Source organism: Cervus elaphus, chromosome 20, assembly GCF_910594005.1.
Source record: "Cervus elaphus chromosome 20, mCerEla1.1, whole genome shotgun sequence".
Lineage (NCBI taxonomy): Eukaryota > Metazoa > Chordata > Mammalia > Artiodactyla > Cervidae > Cervus > Cervus elaphus.
In genome coordinates this window covers 112556145-112578123 of record NC_057834.1, presented here as the reverse complement: position 1 = coordinate 112578123, position 21979 = coordinate 112556145, and the positions used below count along the sequence as shown (strand labels likewise).

The 21979-nt window shown below is 39.9% G+C and overlaps 1 protein-coding gene across 9 annotated transcripts in view; it reads left to right on the top strand.

Moving 5' to 3' along the window:
- The window catches only part of TCEANC2 (transcription elongation factor A N-terminal and central domain containing 2), a 44157-nt gene extending 29198 nt beyond the window's left edge, over window positions 1-14959 (top strand). For all 9 annotated transcript variants that reach the window (XM_043875576.1, XM_043875574.1, XM_043875573.1 and 6 more), the window contains exons 4-5: window positions 6357-6550; window positions 13922-14959. In XM_043875576.1, the coding sequence (XP_043731511.1) occupies window positions 6357-6550; window positions 13922-14110 (383 nt within the window). In that variant the 3' untranslated portion in view covers window positions 14111-14959. The remainder of the gene's footprint in view (window positions 1-6356; window positions 6551-13921) is intronic.
- Window positions 14960-21979: the final 7020 nt, after the last annotated feature.

Genomic DNA, 21979 nt, shown 5'->3' with positions numbered 1-21979 from the left:
TGGAAGAGACTATTTCAGAAGGAAGAAGGCAGCAGTGTCAGATGCCACAGAGTGATAAAGTAACATCACAATAAAAAGGTCCAGTGGACAAGTAGAAGCACACTCTTTTTGAGGGACTTCTACATCTTCATTTCTCATGGAGAAAGCTGGATCAACAGTGCCTTTTTTGGGAAGAGAAAAGGATAAGGTGGGGAACACATGAAGGGAAAGATCTCTATTCCAAAGAAGCTCAAATGCACCTGTAGTATAGCATTTACCATGCTTTTTTAGGATTCCGTACAGGTTGAGCCAGCCCATGAGATTGTGAGCTGAACTGCATAGATACACACAGTCCCACTACTCAGAAGAGACCTTGTAAATAATTTCATTATAAATTTTTTTAGACTCTTTCTCTGCATGTGAGCAAATATATGTATTTATGTGTGTGTGTGTATACAAATGTAATTTTAAAAATAAATATTGACTTATACTATGCAGGCTCTTCTGAGAACCTGAATAAAGTAATCATTTTTCCATGTTACTACATATAGAGCTATTGCAGTCTTTAGTGGCTGCAAAATATTCATTGTTCAATCGCTCAGTCATGTCTGACTCTTGGCGACCCCATGGACTGCAGCACTCCAGGCTTACCTGTCGATCACCATCTCCTGGAGCTTGCTCAAACGCATGTCCATTGAGTCGATGATGCCATCCAACCATCTTGTTCTCTGTCGTCCCCTTCTCCTCCTGCCTTCAGTCTTTCCCAGCATCAGGGTCTTTTTTTTTTTTTACTGAGCCAGCTCTTCCCAACAGGTGGCCAAAGTATTGGAGCTTCAGCATCAGTCCTTCCAAAGAATATTCAGGATTGATTTCCTTTAGGATTGACTGATTTGATCTCTTTGCAGTCCAGGAGACTCAAAAGTCTTCTCCAACACAGCAGTTCAAAAGCATCAATTCTTTGGCACTCAGCCTTCTTTATGGTCTAACTCTCACATCGATACATGACTACTGGAAAAACCATAGCTTTGACTATACGGACCTTTGTTGGCAAAGTAATGTCTCTGCTTTTTAATATGCTGTCAAGGTTTGTCATAGCTTTTCTTCCAAGGAGCAAGCATCTTTTAATTTCATGGCTGCAGTTAACCGTCTGCAGTGATTTTGGAGCCCAAGAAAATAGTCTCACTGTTTCCATTGTTTCCCCATCTATTTGTCATGAAGTGATGGGACTGGATGCCATGATGTTAGTTTTTTGAATGTTGTTTTAAGCCAGATTTTTAACTCTTTTTAACTCTACTCTTTCACCTTCATTCAGAGGCTGTTTGCTTTCTCCCATAAAGATAGTGCTGTATGTATGCATATCTGAGGTTATTGATATTTCTCCCAGCAATCTTGATTCCAGCTTGTGCTTTATCCAGCCTAGAATCTTTCTCATGCTGTAACTCTGCATATTAGTTAAATAAGCAGGTTGACAATATATAGCCTTGATGTACTCCTTTCAATTAACAAATTGGACCCTTAATGGTGAGCTTGTAGGTTGTTTTTAGCTTATTGCTGCTGTACACAATACTGTAATGAATATTTTTATACATGAATCTAATTTGCACATATTGGAAGAGTTGTTTGTAGGTTAAATTTCAGAGTCTGTGTCTCACTCATCTGTATCTACAGCACCAGGCAGTTAGTAGGTTCTCAACACAAGTATTAAAATGCCCTGGGGCTTGCCTGAAAGCTCAGTAGTAAAGAATCTGCCGGCCAATGCAGGACACACAGGTTCAATCCCCGATTTGGGAAGATTTCACATAATGTGGAACAACTGAGCCCATGCGCCACAACTACTGAGGCTGCGCTCTAGAGCCGGGGAGCCGCCACTGCTGAGCCCACTTTCTGCAGTTACTGAAGCCTGTGCACCGTAGCTGGGGAGTAGCCCCTGCTTGCCACAACCAGAGAAAAGCCCACGCCGCAATGAAGACGCAGCATAGCCAAAAATAAAATTATAAAATGCTCTGAATTGAGGTCTTTGAGGTCCTGCAGTGTATCATTTATCTTGGTATTTTTAGCATCCACAACAGTGACTAACAGCACAAAAAATTGTTTTCTGAATGAATAATCTCAAGGATATGGAGAACTCTACCCCGAAAAGAAAAGTGTTGAGTAGTGACTTCAACTTTTAAATGCCATGTGTTTCAGAAGCACTTCACTAAGCATTGCCAGCTAGGAAGCACCTTGAGCCATTTCTAAGGAGGGCTCTGCATTCCTCCCCTTCCCCTTCCTCTGTGTGTTGAGTGTTGATGTACTTCTTTCCCTGGGCAGTAGAAAGGCTAGGTAAAAATTCTTAACAGATAATTGGGTAGAGAGAGAAGTTAAAGACTCTTCCTTTCCCTTAAAAGTTACATTTTGTTCTCACCTCCAGGATGCTACTCTCAGAACCTTTAAAGCAGGGGCAGTTTCTCATTCAGCCCCACATGACTAGTGCCTAGTGTAGTTCCTTATACAAAGAGCAGGCCTTCAGTCGACATGTGGGAAGTAAATAAATCAAGCAAGTGTTGAACTGTGCAATTGGCATGATCTGAGAAATTTTCTAAATATTTTGACCATCTTCCCAAATTTGAATTCTCCATTTTCTTCTGTTCATTGATGCCTCTTTTATTATATATCAAATTTTTTGTACAATAGGATTTATTCCTGAGTGTCATTTTTTTAATTCGTAGATACCCATCTGTTATTTGGTACCAGTCCATATAATTTTAGTGGCTTTATAATATGTTCTAGTATCTTATAAGTCTAATTATACCTCAGAATTCCTCTTTTTCAAAATAGTATTTTATACTCTTGTTTTTCTAAAATAAGTCTAAAATTCTGAAGCTATCACAGCATTGTTAATCAGCTATCAGTTCAGTTCAGTCACTCAGTTGTGTCCAACTCTTTGCAACCCCATGAACCGCGCAGCACCTGTCCATCACCAACTGCCGGAGTCTACCCAAACCCATGTCCATCGAGTCAATGATGCCATCCAGCCATCTCATCCTCTGTCGTCCCCTTCTCCTCCTGTCGTCAATCTTTTCCAGTATCAGAGTCTTTTCCAGTGAGTCAGCTCTTCACATCAGGTGGCCAAAGTATTGAAGTTTCAGCTTCAACATCAGTCCTTCCAATGAATACCCAGGACTGATCTGCTTTAGGATGGACTGATTGGATCTCCTTGCAGTCCAAGGAACTCCCAAGTCTCCAACACCGCAGTTCAAAAGCATCAGTTCTTCTGCACTCAGCTTTCTTTATAGTCTGACTGTCACATCCATATATGACTACTGGAAAAAACCATAGCCTTGACTAGATGGACCTTTGTGGACAAAGTAATATCTCTGCTTTTTAATATGCTGTCTAGGTTGGTCATAACTTTGCTTCCAAGGAGTAAGCATCTTTTAATTTCATGGCTGCAATCACCATCTGCAGTGATTTGGAGCCAAAAAAAAATAAAATCAGCCACTGTTTCCACTGTTTCCCCATCTATTTGCCATGAAGTGATGGGACTGGATGCCATGATCTTAGTTTTCAGAATGTTGAGCTTTAAGCCAACTTTTTCACTCTCCTCTTTCACTTTCATCAAGAGCTCTTTAGTTCTTCTTCACTTGCCATAAGGGTGGTGTCATCTGCATATCTGAGTTTATTGCTGTTTCCCCTGGCAATCTTGATTCTAGCTTGTGCTTCCTCCAGCCCAGCGTTTCTCATGATGTACTCTGCATATAAGTTAAATAAGCAGTGTGACAATATACAGCCTTGACATACTCCTTTTCCAATTTGGAACCAGTCTGTTGCTCCATGTCCAGTTCTAATTATTGCTTCCTGACCTGCATACAGGTTTCTTAAGAGGCCTACTACTCAGATATAAAATAAAAAATTAATAAAATGAGTGTAAAGCTATTTGGTGTATTCCAATAAAAGCAACCTATTGAGATTTTTTATCATAGTAACATTAAAACTACAAATTAATTTTTATATTGACATCTCTGTACTAGTCTTTCTATCAAATTTTCTGTTGTATATTTTAGTAAGAGCATATGTATTTCTTCATATGGGTTTCTCATTCTTCAACCTTTACCAAACAGCCATTCTCCTGACCCCCACTTCCTGCCATTGTATTTTCTGCTGGAGATACAAAGATGAATGTGTCACAGCTCATGCCCTCAGGGAGCTCACTTTGGTGGCAAGAGAGATAACTGATCAGATAATTACGACTAATTATCATAGTTATTGTGGTGAACAGAAGCGGAAGATGCTAAGGAAGCACAGAGGAGAGTTACCAACCAAGATTGGAGGTTATTAAGCCTTCTGGACGAGAGGACTCCTGAACTAGAGGCAGAATAGAAGTTAACCAGATGAAGAAAGAAGAAAGCGTACTCTAGGCAGACAAAATGCTCTTTGGAGTGTATGTTCAAAAGTAAATCGGTGAGAAAATTATTGAAGTGTCTTAGGAACTGCAGTAGCTGGAGTATCACATGACAGTGGGCTGATAGCTGGAAACAAAACTAGGAAGGAGACGGGAGGGTGGCAGATTGTGAAGGTACTTGTGTGACGAGAGAGAAGAATTTGGGTATGGAATTGAAAGATATAAGTGGGGGAGTGTAATGGTCAAATTAATGTTTTAGAAAACATATCCCTGAAAGAGAAAATAATGAAGTTAAATAAAGGTCACTCTGGCTGCAGTGTGGTGGATGGCATTCAGGGTTCCAAACTTCAGCTGACAGGCCAGCAGGCTGCTGGAGTCATCTGGAGGTGACCTGCCCTAAAGCAAGGGCCGTGGTGATGGAGGTGGCATTTAGGAGTGGTTCCAAGCTACAAAGGAGAGAGGCATGTACACAAACCAAGCGTGGGCACATGCAGCCCCCTCTTGTTAATATGTTGCTAAGTGGTTTATGGTTTTCACTAGTTTAAGCCTGATTTCCCCCTATTATATTCTGTTTATGGCTAACATAAAAAAGCTATTGATTTTTTAAAAAAATACACCTGTCTTGATATTCTTACACTTTCTAAGTACTTACTTGATTTTTTTGGCTTTTCTGTGTGTTTATTTCTAAGTATTTTTGCTATGGTATTTTTTTACCTTTTCCCTCTTTTCCATTTTTATTATGAAAATCTCAGACAGTCACAAAAATAAAGACAATAATACAGACTCACATGGGCCTTTCACCTATATTTGATTCATTATTCACCTACTATTAAAATTTGGTCCTATTCACTTTATCTTTCCCTTTCCTGTGTTCTTGTGCTGTTACTGAAGTATTTTAAAGCAAAATCTCAGACCTTTTGTCATTTTAGTATGTCATACTATGTCACCTTTTGTCATACTTCAGTATGCATCTCTAAAAAATATGTTTTCTTACATAACCACAGTGCTATTATCATACTTAACAAAATCAGCAGTAGTTCCTTGGCATAATTTAATAACCAATGTATATGCATATTCCTTGTTTATCTCAAAGTGTATTTTGATTGGTTATTCAATTCAGGATTTGGATTGCACATCACATTTGATAGTTTGAACTCAAAAACTCTTACTCTTTAACAATCCATAACCTTACTCCCTTTTATAAAAAAAATGCCATTGACAGTTGAAGAAACCAGGTCTGTTGTCATGGAGAATGCCTCACATTCTGGATTTGTCTCTTGTGCTATAATTTAACTTACTCCTCTGACTCTCATATTTTCTATTAACTGGAGGTTAACTTTGAATGACGAGTTAGTTGGGTTATGGTTCATTTTTTCTTCAGAAAGAGAGTGCAAGACTACTTTGTAGGTAGGTCTGTGAAGTGCTGCTTCTCTCTGATAATCCCACTCAGGGACACTAAGATTGATCAGTGGAGGTGATGTCAGCTCATCCTTCCATTGTAAATTTCCCCATCAATTTTTCATTGACTGAGTTCATCCACTATTGATTGTCACCCGAATAAATTATTTCATGGTGGGCCACAAAAAATTGTTTAAATACTGTCAATTTTATCACATTTATTAGCTGAATAAAGAACATTTTATCAATAACTGGGACTGTTTGGTTGTCCTAAAATATAACATGTACTGAAAAGACAAGATAAATGCTTAATTCATTTTCTTTTATTGCAAGTTTTGGATTAAGGAGTTGGTACCTTAGCTGTTCCATTTTAAGTATCTATTGATCATGCTTCTGTTTTATGACTTATTGTATTAGCTAACCCAGTGGTTCTTCCCTAGTGATTATCACTTTGAGAAACAGGTCTTCATTTGCACAAGAACCTCTACATCCTTAGGTATGTGAATGACTTGCTAAGTGCCACACATCAGTCCTTCCAGTCCTATACTTCTCAGAAGACAGAACAATGTTTCCTTTGGTTTCTGTTCTCTTGTTCCAGGTCATGCTGTGAACAAGATGCGTCAACACTCAGATTCAGAAGTGGCTTGTCTTGCCAGAGAAGTTTACACTGAGTGGAGAACTTTCATAGAAAAACATGTCAATAGACCTTCCATAGAAGTCCGAAGTGATGCCAGAACTGAATCATTTAGGAAAAATGCCCAGAAATTACTCTCAGAAGCCTTGGAATTAGAGGTAATGTCTTGGTTGGAATGTGATTATTAGATATTCTTGGTTAAATAACCTTCACATTTTCACAATGAAGTTTCATACTCTTTAGGGCCATAACTTTATTCTAACTTTTTCTTTTTAAAGATTCTGGATTTGTAAACATTCTGGGAGACAGTATTATATAAGGAGTGCAGGCATTGGAACTAGCAAGACATGGATTAAAACACTGGCTTTAGTATGTACTGGTTGTGACACCTTAGGCAAGTCTCTTAACATTTCAAAGACTTGATTTTTTAATCTGTAAAGTGAAGATTATAATTCCTACTACCTAAAATTTTTGGAAAGATTAAATGAACATTATGTACAAAAGAATAGTATAGTGCCTGGTGGTTAGAAGTCACTTCATGAATGTTGGTTCTTTCCGATTTTTGAAATCCTTTCTGTAACAAACACAATATGATACCATCTATATATGGAACCTAAAATATGACACAAATGAACTTATTTATAAAACAGAAACACCCACAGAAATAAAAAACAGACTTACAATTACCAAAGGGGAAAGAAATTAGGAGATGGATAAACTAGGAGTTTGGGATTAGCAGATACAAACCACTATGTATACAAAATAGATTAACAACAAGGACCTAGTGTATAGCACTGAGAACTGTATTCAATATCCTATAATAAACAGTAATGGAAAAGAACATATATATATACACACACACATATACATATATACACACATATATATAATTGAATCACTTTGCTGTATACCAGAAACTGGCACAACACTATAAATCAACTATATTTCAATAAAAATAAATAAATAAATAAAATTCTTTCCCACTGAAGCAAAAATTCTGAGATGGACTCTGTTATGGAATATCAGTAGCACAATAAATAGCTGTTTTTCGAAAAGACTCTTGCATTTTTTGTCAGCACTCTACCTTTAGTTCTAATGCTTATAATCAATTGACTAGACATCATCTCTATTATCTTTGTGACCAGCAGTTAGATGGTGTTAGTGGTTTGAGGTACAAATGCCGGAAGAGAAATTTTTGTTCATTAGCAATAATATTAATCATCATCATCAAATGAATCTTACATTCAATTAGTATTCTGGGAAAATCAGACATATAACATTGATGTTTTTTCCTCCTCTCAGGGTACCCCTAATAAAGTATCCTTAAAGAATGATTTAATAATATTAACAAAAAAGAAGCAATTCAGAAGTCTGATTTAAATAGTAGACTAGATCTGTCACTATATTCTCTAAAAAAATATTTTAACCTTTCTATCTCAATTATGCATCCACAAAAGAAAGGCAGATGGATTTGTATATATTATTTACTTTATTTAAAAATAAAGTTTTGAGTTTTTAATACAAATGTGATAGAAAATGGAAAAATACAGAAAGGAAAAATAAAGTCACCATTGAACCTACTATCCAGACATAATCTTATTAACATTTTGGTGCATTTCCTGTTGGTAAATTATTATAGCTTTTTCAAAGAATAATGGTCAAGTTATGATTATCCCAGATTTATTAAGAGTCTGTTATGTTATGTGCCAGCTGTCCTGTAAAGTATTTTTATTGATTATTTAAGTGACATTGCACAACATTGACAATTTTTTTTTTTATTTATTTATTTTTTTATATTTAATTTTGATCAGTATCAGTATCATCTTGTATATAGTTTTCTATTATTTTTATCTATCTTTATTTTTTGCGTTTTTAACTTTTAATGTCTATTTGATGATTCAGTGAATTAATATACTATAAGTTTGTTTAACTTTTCCTAAAGAAGCATTAATATGAACATTAAGCCCTTGGAAGAGAGAAAAAAATACGAAGATCGTAAGTCTAATTTTCCAGAGTCATTGATTAGCCAACAAGACTTGGTATTTGATATTTTAAGAGAAGTTTAGTTTTCAAATAAACCAAAATTATTGCAGAAACATAGAGTGTGGATATATAATATGTAGTTAATGTAGTGGTAAATACCAGTTCCCTATGGTATCTTTTTAAGTAAATGATAATAACGAAGCTATGCTTGTAAGGATTAATGAGCAGTTTGCCTGCTATATTAAACTCCATAATAATTATCCTTTTAGTTTATCCATTAATTATCCTTTAAATGGCACATCAAGTGGTAAGCATTCAAGTGTTACAAAGCAAAGTTAAAAAAGTGATACATTTGTTAGTGCTTTCCAGTATAATTGGAAAAAATATCAGATTAAGCATAGTTGAATGGTTTTGCTCCCAAAGAGTAAATTTTTAAAACTAGAAGTGTTCATCTTACTGTCCTCCTTGGCCAAAGAAAGTCAATCTCTTTTCCTTGCATAAACAGCACTTTATAGTATTTTTATATATAATTTCATACATCAGAAAAGATAAATACAAACACTTTTACATAAAGTTAACTCTTAACACCCATCATCATCTGAAACATTTTCATATTAGGGTAAATCAATGAACCATCTAATCCAGTATCTGGTCTTTGACAGTAAATAATGTTGAGTGCATTGAAATCAGACATCAGATCTCCATAAATGTATTTTATCAGGCAGAAGTAAACCATTGGGTAAGTTATTGGCCCAGTGACTTAAAAGCTTTTGCAATTTGATTTTAGCATGTGTTTTTTTTTCAAATCTACTTATTTCATTTTTATAGAAAGTAATGTTTCCATGATATTTGTTTTGGTCTAAGTAGTGAAAGCCACAGAAGAGGAATATACACACACAGCCCCAAAGTGCATCTATTACTCTACCGATCTTGCTTTCCAGATTCATGGATTGTTTCCTTGTTCTTGGAATAATGGAATAGATGAATAAAAACTCCATTGTTGAGACCCACGCTCCATTCCCCTTTACTTTCTCCCTTCTAGATCTTCTTTGTTCTTCCCTATATTTTAGATCTTTCCTCATATGAACGTCCCCTGTGGTGTCATTCTCTTACTTCCCCTTCCTCATTATCCACTCCCCTTCCTACCTCACGGCCTGTGATCATTTTCCTATTATGCCATTAAAAAAAATGAATCTGATTCTCAAAGTGAGCCTGTTATCGTTAAGAGTTATGAAGCACTGGCTGGTTGGCCCAGTTGGTTGTCAGATGGTGCTAATGAGACCCAGGTCAGGCGTACATCCCCATATGGGACTGTTAGTTTTTTCTTTGCTTAATGGCCTCAGACTGCACCTCTGGTTTTGACCAACTCTTTAATAAATGTATTCAAGTGGTCAAAAAGGAGTGTGGGTATATATGTACAAGTTCAATCATGCTATTGGAAAACTCATACAAAGTTTCCTTTAGTGTATATTCAATTCCCCGTGTTTAGTTCTGCTACTACTAGTGCCAGTGGAGAATGTTAACAGAGATGAGTTGCAGTCCTTACCCTAAGAAAGTTTACTGTCTCCTGACTAAGAGCCCGCAGATGACTAAAATATGAGGCAAGATGAAATATGTCTGAAATAGTGGTACTAGGAAGAGGTGTAAACACACAAAGGACAGAACAGTGAAATCTGGTGGGGAAGTCTGGGAAAAGTCCATGGAAAAGATAGCAGTTGAACTAGCCTTAGAATGGTTGGAATTTGCTCACTAGAAAATACATATAAAATAGAAACATATTTCATCTGCTATGTATAGGATGTTACTGACAGAGCAGAAAAGGAGGGAGGTATACCTGGCGAAAGAGGAAATTCATTTAGTAAATATTTACTGAGCGCTTAATATGTGCCAGTACCTATGCTAGGGATGGGGAATTTAGAAATGGATCCAGCATGGTATCAGCCCTGGAGGCACTCACAATCTTCTGAGGAAAATAGACAAATAGAAGTTATAATACAGTGTGGGAAGTTCTGCACTTCAGGTAAACACACTAAGAAGGGTTTCTTACCTTGCTTTTGAAAAGCTTATAGTCATGGCGGACATCACTAATTGATTATGGCACCATTTCTTCTGAGTCCAAAATCCTTGACATAAGACAGCTCGGGGTGGATGTGTTTTATATCTTCTCTCAGTTTGTCCATGATTGGACAACTGGATAACATATTCATCCCACAGGTACAAATACATAAGGAAGGCAAATCAGATTTTCTGTCTCTGGGAAACTGACCTAGGAAATACCAAGAAACAACAATGTAAGTTTTGAAACAGAAGGAATCTTGGAGGAGTTTCAAGGAAGCAGAAGCTATGGATAGAGAGATGTACAACAGGAGGAGAGAATAAGGCAGTTAGAACTGATAGTAAGGCAAATGAAAAGGAGCAAAAATATGTGAAAAAGAGATCAGGCAGATCATGAGAGACACAGAGAAAGGATATGGTCCATAAATAAATCTTCCTAGGTTTCTTACAGCATTCTTGTTCCCATTCATACGTGTATCCCATAGCAAAAAGGACTCTGGTCCTTTCACCTAAAGTTGTAGTTATTGTTCAGTCGCTAAGTCGTGTTTGACTCTTTGCAACCCCATGAACTACAGCACGCCAGGCTTCTCTGTCCTTCACTGTCTCCCTGAGTTTGCTCAAATTCATGTCCATCAAGTTGGTGATGCCATCCAACCATCTCATCATATGTCGTCCCCTTCTTGCCTTCAATCTTTCCCAGCATCAGAGTCTTTTCCATGAGTCAGCTCTTTGCATCAGGTGACCTAAGTATTGGTGCTTCAGCTTCAATGCTTCACCCAAAGGGGCTTACCTAAATTACCAGGTTAGGACCCACGGGAAAGACTCTCAGCTTGGGTAGGTTTAGAATGTCCAAAGGCGTTATAAGATAGGCATTTTTCACTTTGTGCAGTGAACACATTAAACACAAGGATACATGATGAATCACTTTCCTTTATGGTTTACATTTTAACATTACAAATGTTTTTCTTCATGTCTTCATTCTCACTGGGCTTCATTTAACAAGAGACATCCTTGAGAATTGTTAGCTGCTTGCTTCTTATTCCCATCACATCGCTGGGATAACACCTGTCCTGCCGCCCCATGGTTTTCTGTGTATGTGCCTCTCCTTTCTAGGTGTGACTTCTTAAGGGTAGGGTGTCAGGTCTTTTCTTTTTGGGTGTCTCAAATGTCTAGATCAGACTGTACTCAGTAGTAACTCAATAGCTATTTGTTGAATGAAGTATGAATAAGGATTCAGTTCTGTGAATTTCAAGGTACTCTCAGGTTCTTTATATATATTATATAATATATATATAATATATATTATATAATATAATGGAATGGCCATGATTTATTTTTGCAAAGGCACACATACCCTTCTTCCCCGAACAACCACTCCCCTCAAAATGAAGGAAAAAAACAGACTTTTTTCTGGCCCGTTATATTAAGTGGATCTCGAAACAGTCAGTGAGTAACCATCCTCACACTGGGATGAGGAACCCCACATTGGGGTGAGGAGCCTCTCTTGCAAATGTTGCTGGACAAATGGTGGGCAGACGGCCAGCCACCCTTACCACCTTGTAAAGTAGTCTGGTACCAGGGCTGCCTCAGACTGGGGGCTAGTTCAGCGCCCACCCAGGAGTCCGTGAACGCTCAAGGAGTCTGGGTTTTAGAGAGCTGTGGCACCAAGCCAGCTCACTCCAGCACCATCCTTGGAGGTGATCAGTCAGTCATCAGGACCACAAACTTCCCTGAACGTCTTTCATCTATTACATCTAAGCAGACGTCTGGGCCTGGATATTTATCTTCTCTCTCTGTCTCTCCCAGTCCTATTCTGCTCCCCTGCTTAGTTCTCATTTTTTCCAGGTTTCTTCATTCATTTTGGTCTGTTGGTTTCTCTTTTTTGTTAGGACACTTTTAATCAAATGTCAGGTGATCCTTTTTCAATTTTGGCGCATTTTTTCCTTAAACTTTCCCTTTTTAAAGTATAAGTACAGTACACATGTGTACAACTCATTGAATTTATCACCAAGCAAATGGCCACGCCACCTGGCCTGATCCTACTCATTGTCCAGGTCTCAGGTCAAGCACTCACTCCTTGCTGGGCCGGGTCCCTTTGCTGTATCTCAGTGCCCCAGACATGCTTCTGTTCCCTCTGCTAGCACTCACTGCACTTCCAGTGCCTGCTTCTATCTGCCTCCAGCTGGCCCGTGGTCTCTGTGAAGTCAAGAGCTGTACTGACATTGTTCACTGCTCTTTTCTCAGCCCAAGCACATAGTAAGTGCTGAGTAAGTATTTGAGTATATGGTCAGGCAGGAGGGAAAGAGTGAAGGAAAAAAGGCTAATGAGAGAGAAGTTTGTTTCCTGTTGTCAAGGAATTCATTCTCAGGGAAGACAAGACCATTCTATTGTGAAAATGACTACGGGGAGCTCAGGACATTATGGCAGCCCCGAGAAGAACTTGTAGTCCTTTAAACTAGGATTGATTTTTTTGCTTTTTGTGTTTTAGCTACACATACAAATAGGAATGCATTTCTTGGGAAATTGTGTCTTGCTGAGGGAGCAAGTACCTGTGCAGAGGTGTAGAGGTGTGTGAAAGCAACAACTGAGCATGCTCAGGCTAGGCTGGAGTCAGGACCGGGAAGGCAAAGAGAGCGATGCACCTGGAAAGGAAGGAAGTGAGGGGGTCCCCGACCAGCAGCCCAGTCTGGCCTAGATCCGGATCATGTGGACAAAGTCCCAGACCTGTCCTTCTTTATCAGGCCTGTGACTTCAGGAGGGCTTGGACCTGAGCCACACACCCCAGCATAGCCACAGATCCTGTCCTCTAGGCTCTTTTCTGCTTAGCTGACCCTGCCGAGGTCTCTCCAAACTCACATGGTCTCTCAGGAGGATATGGGGGCAGTGAGTATGGTAAAGGGAAGAAACATGAGTGTTCGAGTCAGAATCCCAAGTTCTTCTCTTAATAGTTGTAAGATCTGGAGCATTTATTTACCTTTGAACCTGTTTCCTCATCTGTAAAATGAGATAATAGGAGTTGTCAAGTGGTAAGTGTGAGAAGTGATTTATAAACTGCTTAACACACATTTAGGATCCAGACCCAGTGTTTAAAAATACTATAAGGGGTTAAAAAGCACTTTCAAGCAAACAAACAAAAAGTATAAACTCTTACACTGATTTATTATCCTTGGTCTTTGTTTCCTGGTTGGTAAAGTACAGGGCCCAGGGCCCAGGGCCCATTGCTTGGTTCACGTCAGTTTCCTGTTATAATGGCAAATATTACCACCCGGCAGGGGTTGTGAATGAGGTCCCTGTCACAAAGCACATGGCCTTGTTCCTTAATTGCCAGGGTGGAATTAATTTGCTCTTCCTGTTTCTCTTGTGACAGGAAGTAGATGTCCTTGAATTTCAGTTGATTAATGGAGGCCTCTGAGCAAAGTGCTCCAGCCTGTCTTGCTTTTAATCTTTATGCAATGCAAGGCCCTAATTTGATAATTTTTCTGTTTTTTTAGATGGATCACCTACTGGTTGAAAATATTGAACGGGAAACGTTTCATCTCTGCTCCCGCCTCATTAATGGGCCATACCGGCGGACGGTGAGAGCCCTGGTCTTCACATTAAAGCATCGAGCTGAAATCCGGGAGCAGGTGAAGAACGGCATGCTGCCAGTCGGCACGTTTGTACAGACCCACAAAAAGTGACCTGAGGGTGGTTCCAACACTGGGCTGGGCAGAAAGGAAAATGGGCCTCTCTCTGCCATTCAAAGATTCTTTTGAGTTTGGGCGACGGTTGATGCTGGCTGTGCTAAATTTTCCCATGGTGCCATTCCTTCAGACAGAGGATGCAGAGCCCTGGAGACAGGCCTGCAGGAAATGCTTCATTAGCTGGAGTGCGCTGGGGCTGCCTAACAGGACGAGCGCTCGCTGTCACTGGGAAGCGCAGTACGGTTGCCGTCACCCAACACAGTGAAAGGGTGATGGATTTCACTGTGAGCATGCCAAGGACACCTCTAAACTTCCCCCGCGTCAGGCAGGTGAAGTTACTGCTTTATTTCACCACCCTGCAGGTAACTGAGACTCAATTACCGCGGCTGCTCACTCGGTTCCGTCCCCCCGAGTTTAGATAGCTCCAGCGCCTCTCAGAACTCCCCGTCTGTTCTCTTTGCTCTGCCCCAGGGGTGAGCCTGCTGGAGCCGCCCGCTACCCCTTCCTCCCAGGACCGACTTATCTGAACATTTCAGCTCTCCCTGGAAGACCTTCCACGCATTGGTCTCCAGAGCCCCCCTGCTGGGGTTTCTAATGAGGAGCTGGCCTGAAGCATGCCCACTCCTTAGAGTTTATTTGAATATGCTGGCTGCCTCGGTTTAGGGCTCTGTAGAAGACACATAATGAAATTGCTCTTGAAATGAATTACTGTAAGAGGAAAAACTATATACATATGTTTTTTAAAACAAAATACCTGTATATAGGCTTGCTTAAACAATTATGGAAATGATACTTGCTTTTTTAAAAAAAAATAATAAACTGGGACTTTTTTCCCCTAAAGCCAAAGGTATGGCTTTTTCATTGAAAAATGTTTTGATTTGAGAAAGAGTATAGGTGGTGAAAATAAAGAATGATTAGACAGGAATTTAGGGAGATAGAATGAGACCCAAAAAAGACTTTTTAGGTTAGGGGAGACTGGAGCATGTTTGTAATCTGAAAAGAAGGAGCCGGTAGAAAGGAAGAAGTTTGGGGAATTCACTGGTGGTCCAGTGGTTAGGACTCTGCTTCCATTGGACGGGTCCCGGATTCCCTGGTCAGGGAACTATAAGGTCCTGCAAGCCTTTGGGGCTTGGGCCAAAAAAAAAGATTTAAAATCCAGAAAAGAGATAGATTAAAAAAGCAAGGACACCCTCTTTCTCTCTCTCTCTCTCATACAAACAATTTTTTTCTGATATTCTTGATAATAAGTTGCATACATCGAAGATCTTTATCACAAATGACCAGTAAACAATAAATGATGCTGAACCTCAAAAATATTTAAGAAAATGCAAAATAAAGCAATAATACATTGCCATTTTCACCAATAAAACTGGAAAACATTTAAAATTAAAATGCCAACTTCTGTTGAAGATGTGGGGAAATGGGCCCTTTTTTACACTGATGGTGCACATCCCTCTTGGAAAATAATCTGTCAATATTTACTCATATTTAAGACATGTGTATACACTGACCCAGCAGAGAAGTTTCCTAAAGAAACACATAATCCATGCAAGGATATTGTGTGCAACTTTATTGTGGGAGGAGGAAGACTGACAGTGAGCAGTCAGTCATTGAAAAGAAGGTATGACTTCTGCATCCATTGACCTGAAGGATTGACCAAGATGTATTATTAAGTGGTGGGGGGTGGGGGGGGTGAGAATTTACAGAGAAATGTCTTTAATAAGAATCCAGTTTTATAAAGAAACAAGAAAAGAATCCTATATATGAATATATGTCTTTGTACAGGATTATATGAGCAGTGTATGAAAGGGTATGTATCAGACTATTTCCATTGGCTGCCTTGGGGAGGAGAGGGGAGCCAGAAGATGGCATGAAAGGAAACAGGAGATGGGGAAGAAAAAAGTCTGTCGCAAAATGAAATATGCCAATGTAATGATGTTGAATGTATTTGTATGATTTTATATGTACTTGTGTTTATATTTTTCCTGTTATAGTAGATTAAGCTTATCAGAGATTTGTTTATTTTAGAAACTTTTTTTTTTAAAGCAAGGACAGAAAGAAAGGGCCTAACATTGTCTACCTTCTAAGTGCTAGATCCTTTTCCTAAGATAATTTATTAGCATTTACATTGATCTTTATACGGTTTAAAAAAGCCTGTTGAATCATCTCGTCTATTACTAGGTTTTGTTTCCGTATTTTTAGATTTCTTCTTTTATTTGGCAGTCATTTGCTGAGCACCCATTCCATGGTGCCTTGTGGATACCTAGCAGGAGCTACAGATGAGACCCTGAGGCTTACCAAGCAGAAGTATCTTGTTCATTTTCCCACTGCTAGTAATTCTGGGAGACTGAATAATAATTGCTCAGCACTGTGCTGGACATTTTGAAAAATACCCAATTAAAGATGAGAAAAGTAAGGCTCACAGTAATTTCATAACTTACTTAAGGTCACACGGATAGTGAATAGCAGATCTAAGACTCAAAACTCAGGGGATTTGCCTATATATTGATTTCATCCACTCTCATGGTTGCAAGCATCTTTTACATGCTGATGGCAATTCTAGTTTGTATCTTCAGCCCATCCCTGTCTCCCAGATGTCAACCCCTAGATTTCCATGATCAAGTTTGAAGGATCTTTTGAGCATCAAGTGAAAGAAGGTATTTGGACTGATGCCATGCAGGAACTGGTTAGTATTTTGGATAAGTGGCAGTGTAGAACAGAAGCTGGAGCAGGGAGACCGACCAGTAGTAGGAAGCTTCATTTGTAAACAGCCAAAGGGTTCTGCTAACTTAGGAGCCCAGAGTAAGTTGAAGACAAATTGCTCTATGGCTGAAAGGCTTTGGTGGTGATAGTTGGAAAGTAAAATGATTGCAGAGATGTGCTTTGGAGATTTGGAAAGCAGGCTGTGTTATTTGTGGCTGTTTTCTCCTTGATGCATGTGCAGAATTTCCATGAACACTAATGGAGCTATTCTGAGTGTTTGCCGAAGGGAAGGAAGCTTGCTGACATCCATCCAAGCTTGCCCACCCACTAAGAAGCACCTCTGAGCTCCAGCCTCTTAAAAATGAAAGGGTCAGCTCATGAAATGGGGTGAGAGAAGTTCCTGGGACCTCTGAGTTGCCTGTAAGTCTAGGCATGAATATGTCTTCTAAGTGTGTTCAGTTGCTAGAGAAAATTCGGGTGAGTAAATACTCTTAGAATCTGCTCCAGTGGCTTATTGATCCTTTCCTTGTGGTGGTTAAATTGGAGGTCCTGGTCTTTGGAGTAGGGAGCTTGTCTGTTCATTCATTCAATGAACAAATGTTGCCCACCTCCTCTGTTCCAGGGACTAGACTGGCACTAGGGAAACTGCAGTAATTGAGATACAGTTTCTATCCTTCAGGAATTCTTAGTCTGGTGGGGAGACAAACACATAGGAAAATAATTACAGTATAGCATATTAAGTGCTTACTGTAGATATTTATTTACAATGTGGAGAGAGTAGAGAAAGTGTTGATTAACACTATTCTAAGGGAAAGGAAGTCTTCACACAGAGTTCTTAGCAGAGGAGTCAGTATGTGTGCAAAAGCACAGATGTATAAAGTGCATGGCTTGTTTCAGTAAAGGCAAATAAAAAGGGTGGAAGAAGCTTAAGGGTCTTAGGAATGGAGAGAAATTGGGCAAAAAAGGTAGATAGGGTCCTGGAGGCCTTGTGAAGGATTTGGACTTTGGCCTTCAGATCATGGGAAGGCATGAGAAGTTTCTGAGGAAGTGAGAGACCTAATAAGATGTGTGTTTTAAAAAGACAAAGATATTCCTGTATAAACAGGTACATAAGAAAAAAATTTAATGATTAAAAAAAAACAACAACAATTTAAGGCAAAGGAAAGAAACACTAGAGATTCAGTAAATTAGAGATTTCTTTTTTTTTTTTTGACAAATGAAGTTTAGAGTTGATGATACTCCCTAATGATATCTGAGAGTCCCAAGTTTGAAAAATGGCAGGAAGCTCAGATAATTCATTTACTGTGTTCAGTGGTGAAGGAACAGGCAGCTGGCCTTTTTTCATTTATAGAATATCAGGGTTTTAAACTTGTGCCTGTCATCCTTGGTTTTCTTTTTCTACAGCCTCAGGCCTCAGAGCCTCACTCTGAGATTTGTAATGTGTTTTGGATGCGTTTATCACAGCCAGATGGGCTGAGGGCTCAGTTTGTTACTGCCCATTATTGCTATCAAAGGGAGTCCATCCAGAAAACAAGGCTTTGGAGCTTCGATTAGTTTGGTGACGCTGCCTCAGTTTCAGACGAGAGATGATTTGATTGGATGACTTTGTATTTTCTTTTTAAATCAACCAAAATGATACAATTGTTGTCAGGAATAGGCTTACCCATAAGTTAAGGAGGTTGGTTTCAAGATCCCAGATGACTAGGATGTCCAATCAAATGCTACTTTTTCATCTTGTTAAAATCTTTGATTTAGGGAATTTCCTGACAGTCCAGTGGTTAGGACTCAATACTTCCACTGCTCAAGGCTTGGGTTTGATCCCTGGTTGGGGAACTAAGATCCTACAAGTCGAGCAGCATGGTCCCCCAAAAAAGAAAAAAAACCTTTGATTCAGTGCATATTTATTGAGTTCTCATGTGCCAAGTCTGAGGATCACAGGGATAACTAAGATATAGCAACCATTTTTTAAAAAGCAAACAATTATGAATTACAGGAATTCAAAGAAGAGGAAATAAGCCAATAAACATATCAGAAAATGCTCCACCTCACTGGTCATCAGGGAATGGCAAAGATTAATGCCATCCTTAAAGACCTAAACGTTGCAGGAATAGTGTTCTCTTTATCTCTCTGTTTAATTCACTGGTCTCTCCCCTACAAAAATCAGATGTCCCTTGGAAGGTGACAGTAAACCACAGCGAGATCAGCCAAGTGGTAGTTCTAATGGCGGATGTGGTGTCTTTCCTGGAGTGCATTAATCTATTCTCCAGTACATAGTATGTAGCCACTGATGTAGTGAATGTTTTTCTTTTCTTTCCATATCAGAAAGAAAGATCAGACGCCATATTCACCTGGAACAGACAGAAGTATACATTTACAGCCTTGCTGCAGGGCTGTTAATGCTCATGCTGTCTTACAATCTAGTCTGGAAAAACCTGTACCAACTAGGTATCTTGCAGAACATCACACATATCTATTGTACTAAACCCGTCAGCTAATTGAAATAGATGAGCAAGAAACAGCAAGTATACTGGAAACCTTAGTGAGACACACATATTGCAGAGAGTGGGAGAAAACACTACTAAGATTCAGGAGCCTGATGTTGTTGCTAAGTTGTGTCCGACTCTGTGACACCCATGGTCTGCAGCACACTGGGCTTCTCTGTCCAACATCTCCCGGTGCTTGCTCAAATTCATGTCTATTGAGTTGGTGATCCTATCTAACCTTCTCGTCCTTTGCTGCCCTCCTCTTTTTGCCCTCAGTCTTTCCCAGTATCAGGATCTTTTCCAATAAATCAGCTCTTCATATCAGGTGGCCAAAGTATTGGAGGTTCACTTTCAGCATGAGTCCTTCCAATGATATTCAGGGTTGATTTCCTTTAGGATTGACTGGTTTGCTCTCCTTGCTGTCCAAGGGACTCTCAAGAGTCTTCTCCAGAACCACAGTTTGAAAGCATCAATTCTTCAATGCTCAATGGTCCAACTCTCACATCCATACATGACTACTGGGAAAATCATAGCTTTGACTAGATGGACCTTTGTTGGCAAAATGATGTCTCTGCTTTTTAGTATGCTGTCTAGATTTGTCATAGCTTTTCTTCCAAGGAGCAAGCATTTTTTAATTTTGTGGCTGCATCCACCATCCACAGTGACTTTGGAGCCCAAGAAAGTAAAATCTGCCACTGTTTCTACTTTTTCCCCTTCTATTTGCCATGAAGTGATAGGAGGCTATGATAGGTGATAGGAAGCTATGATCTTAGTTTTTTGAATGTTGAGTTTTAAGCCAACTGTTTCACTGTCCTCTTTCACCCGCATCAAGAATGAGAAGAGACTCTTTAGTTCCTCTTCACTTTCTGCCATTAAAGTGATATCATCTGCATATCTGACATATCAGTGAAATTTTTAGGGGCCAGTCATTGGGGATTTGCCAGACACATTCCATCCAAAGTAAAAGACAAAAGTGTTGTATCTACTCCTCCATTATGAAGGAAGCACAATGCCTCTTTGGGTTTTGGAGGCAGCCTAGGTATGTACCCCATACCTAGGAATACATACTGTTTCCTCCCATATACCCTCCCATATATCAGATAACACAGAGGCTGCCTGTTTGGGTTTGTTTTTTTTTAAATTTTATATATGTAATTTTATTTATTTGTTTTTTTGGCTGTGTTGGGTCTTCACTGCTGCACAGGCTTTTCTCTAGTTGCAGGGAGTGGGAGCTACTCTCTAGCTGTGGTGCTTGAACTTCTCATTAAAGTGACTTCTTTTGTTCTAGGGCATGGGTTCTAGGGCACATGGACTCAGTAGTGGTGGCCCCTGGGCTCTAGAGCACAGTTTTGATAGTTGCAGTTCACGGGTTTCGTTGCTCCACGGCATGTGGGATCCTCCCAGACCAGGAATCCAACCCAAGTCTCCTGCACTGATAGGCAGATTCTTCACCTGAGCCAGGGAAGCCCCGAAGGCTGCCTGTTTAGATCAGGACCCAGAGTTTAGATCGGGACTCAGTAGCAGGTCCAGGCTGTAAGACAGGTAGCTTTGCTGTATGGATCATGTGATCTGGCAGAACCCATGGTGTCTGAGGCAGCTGCAGTGGGGAAAGATGCCCGTGGAGTTTATGACAAGGCCTAGTAAGAGAATCACCATCTAGACCCCTGGGGTTCTGGAGCAGGGCCAGGTCATCTCTAGCCAGGCATGCACACTTCTCAAAATATAGCTCCTGATTTGCTACCAGGTTAGATCGTCTGACCTCGCATCATCAAGTTGACCACACAGCCAGAGCTGCTCATCGTGAGCTGGATTCCATCAGATCCACCAAGTCGGAAGGTCAGACAAGGCCTGCAGTAATTCATCATGAGACAGATGTGGTGCAGCTGGGATTGGTCACAGGACCACAGGCAGAAGGCAGCCACATGAAAGGTGGCCCAGACACCTTGTCACCCCCACCTTTGCACCAGTGTCTCTTCCTCTGCTCACCTACGGCTGCCTGGAGAGCTCCTTTTATCCAGCTGAAGGAGGAAAAAAAGCCAAAATTTGTTTATGAGTGGGTAGGCTCAGTACGTGTGAGCAAGCCAAAAATAGACTGTTGCTGCACTGCAGGCCTCACATAGGGGTGTCCTTGAAAGACAGTAGAGGAGAAAATAATTCCAGTGGGCAGGGCTTTGAATAGCACACACAGTCATCCACTCTGTGGAAAGAAAAGGGGCCCAAGGATGGAGTATTACTGGATATCATGGGTAGCAGTGCATGGTTTGGCTGCTTGGTTGGGGGTCTGGAAGGATAAGATTAGAAAACCAGAGACAAGGAGACCTGGGCTAGAGGCGTATGAATGGACCTATGGAAGTGGGCACCGAGTGTGAAGGTCATTGGATTCTGTGTTAACACCAACCAGACAGCGGGAGAAGCATTAAACAACCATGTATATGCAGACAGCCTGTAAGACCATCCCAGAGTTGGCAATAGGGGTGTCAATAAACAGTAACCATGATGGCATGGAGGGAGGGAGTGTATGGGCCCATTAGCATGGGTTCCCACTCACCAAGACTCATCCAGCTATTTCTGATGCTAAGTGTTTAAGCTACCAGTAACAAAACCCCACTTTCAATCTTAGATATGTCTCCTTCCTTGAGAAAAATAGCCACTTGACAACTTGATTATGTTAAACCCCTTC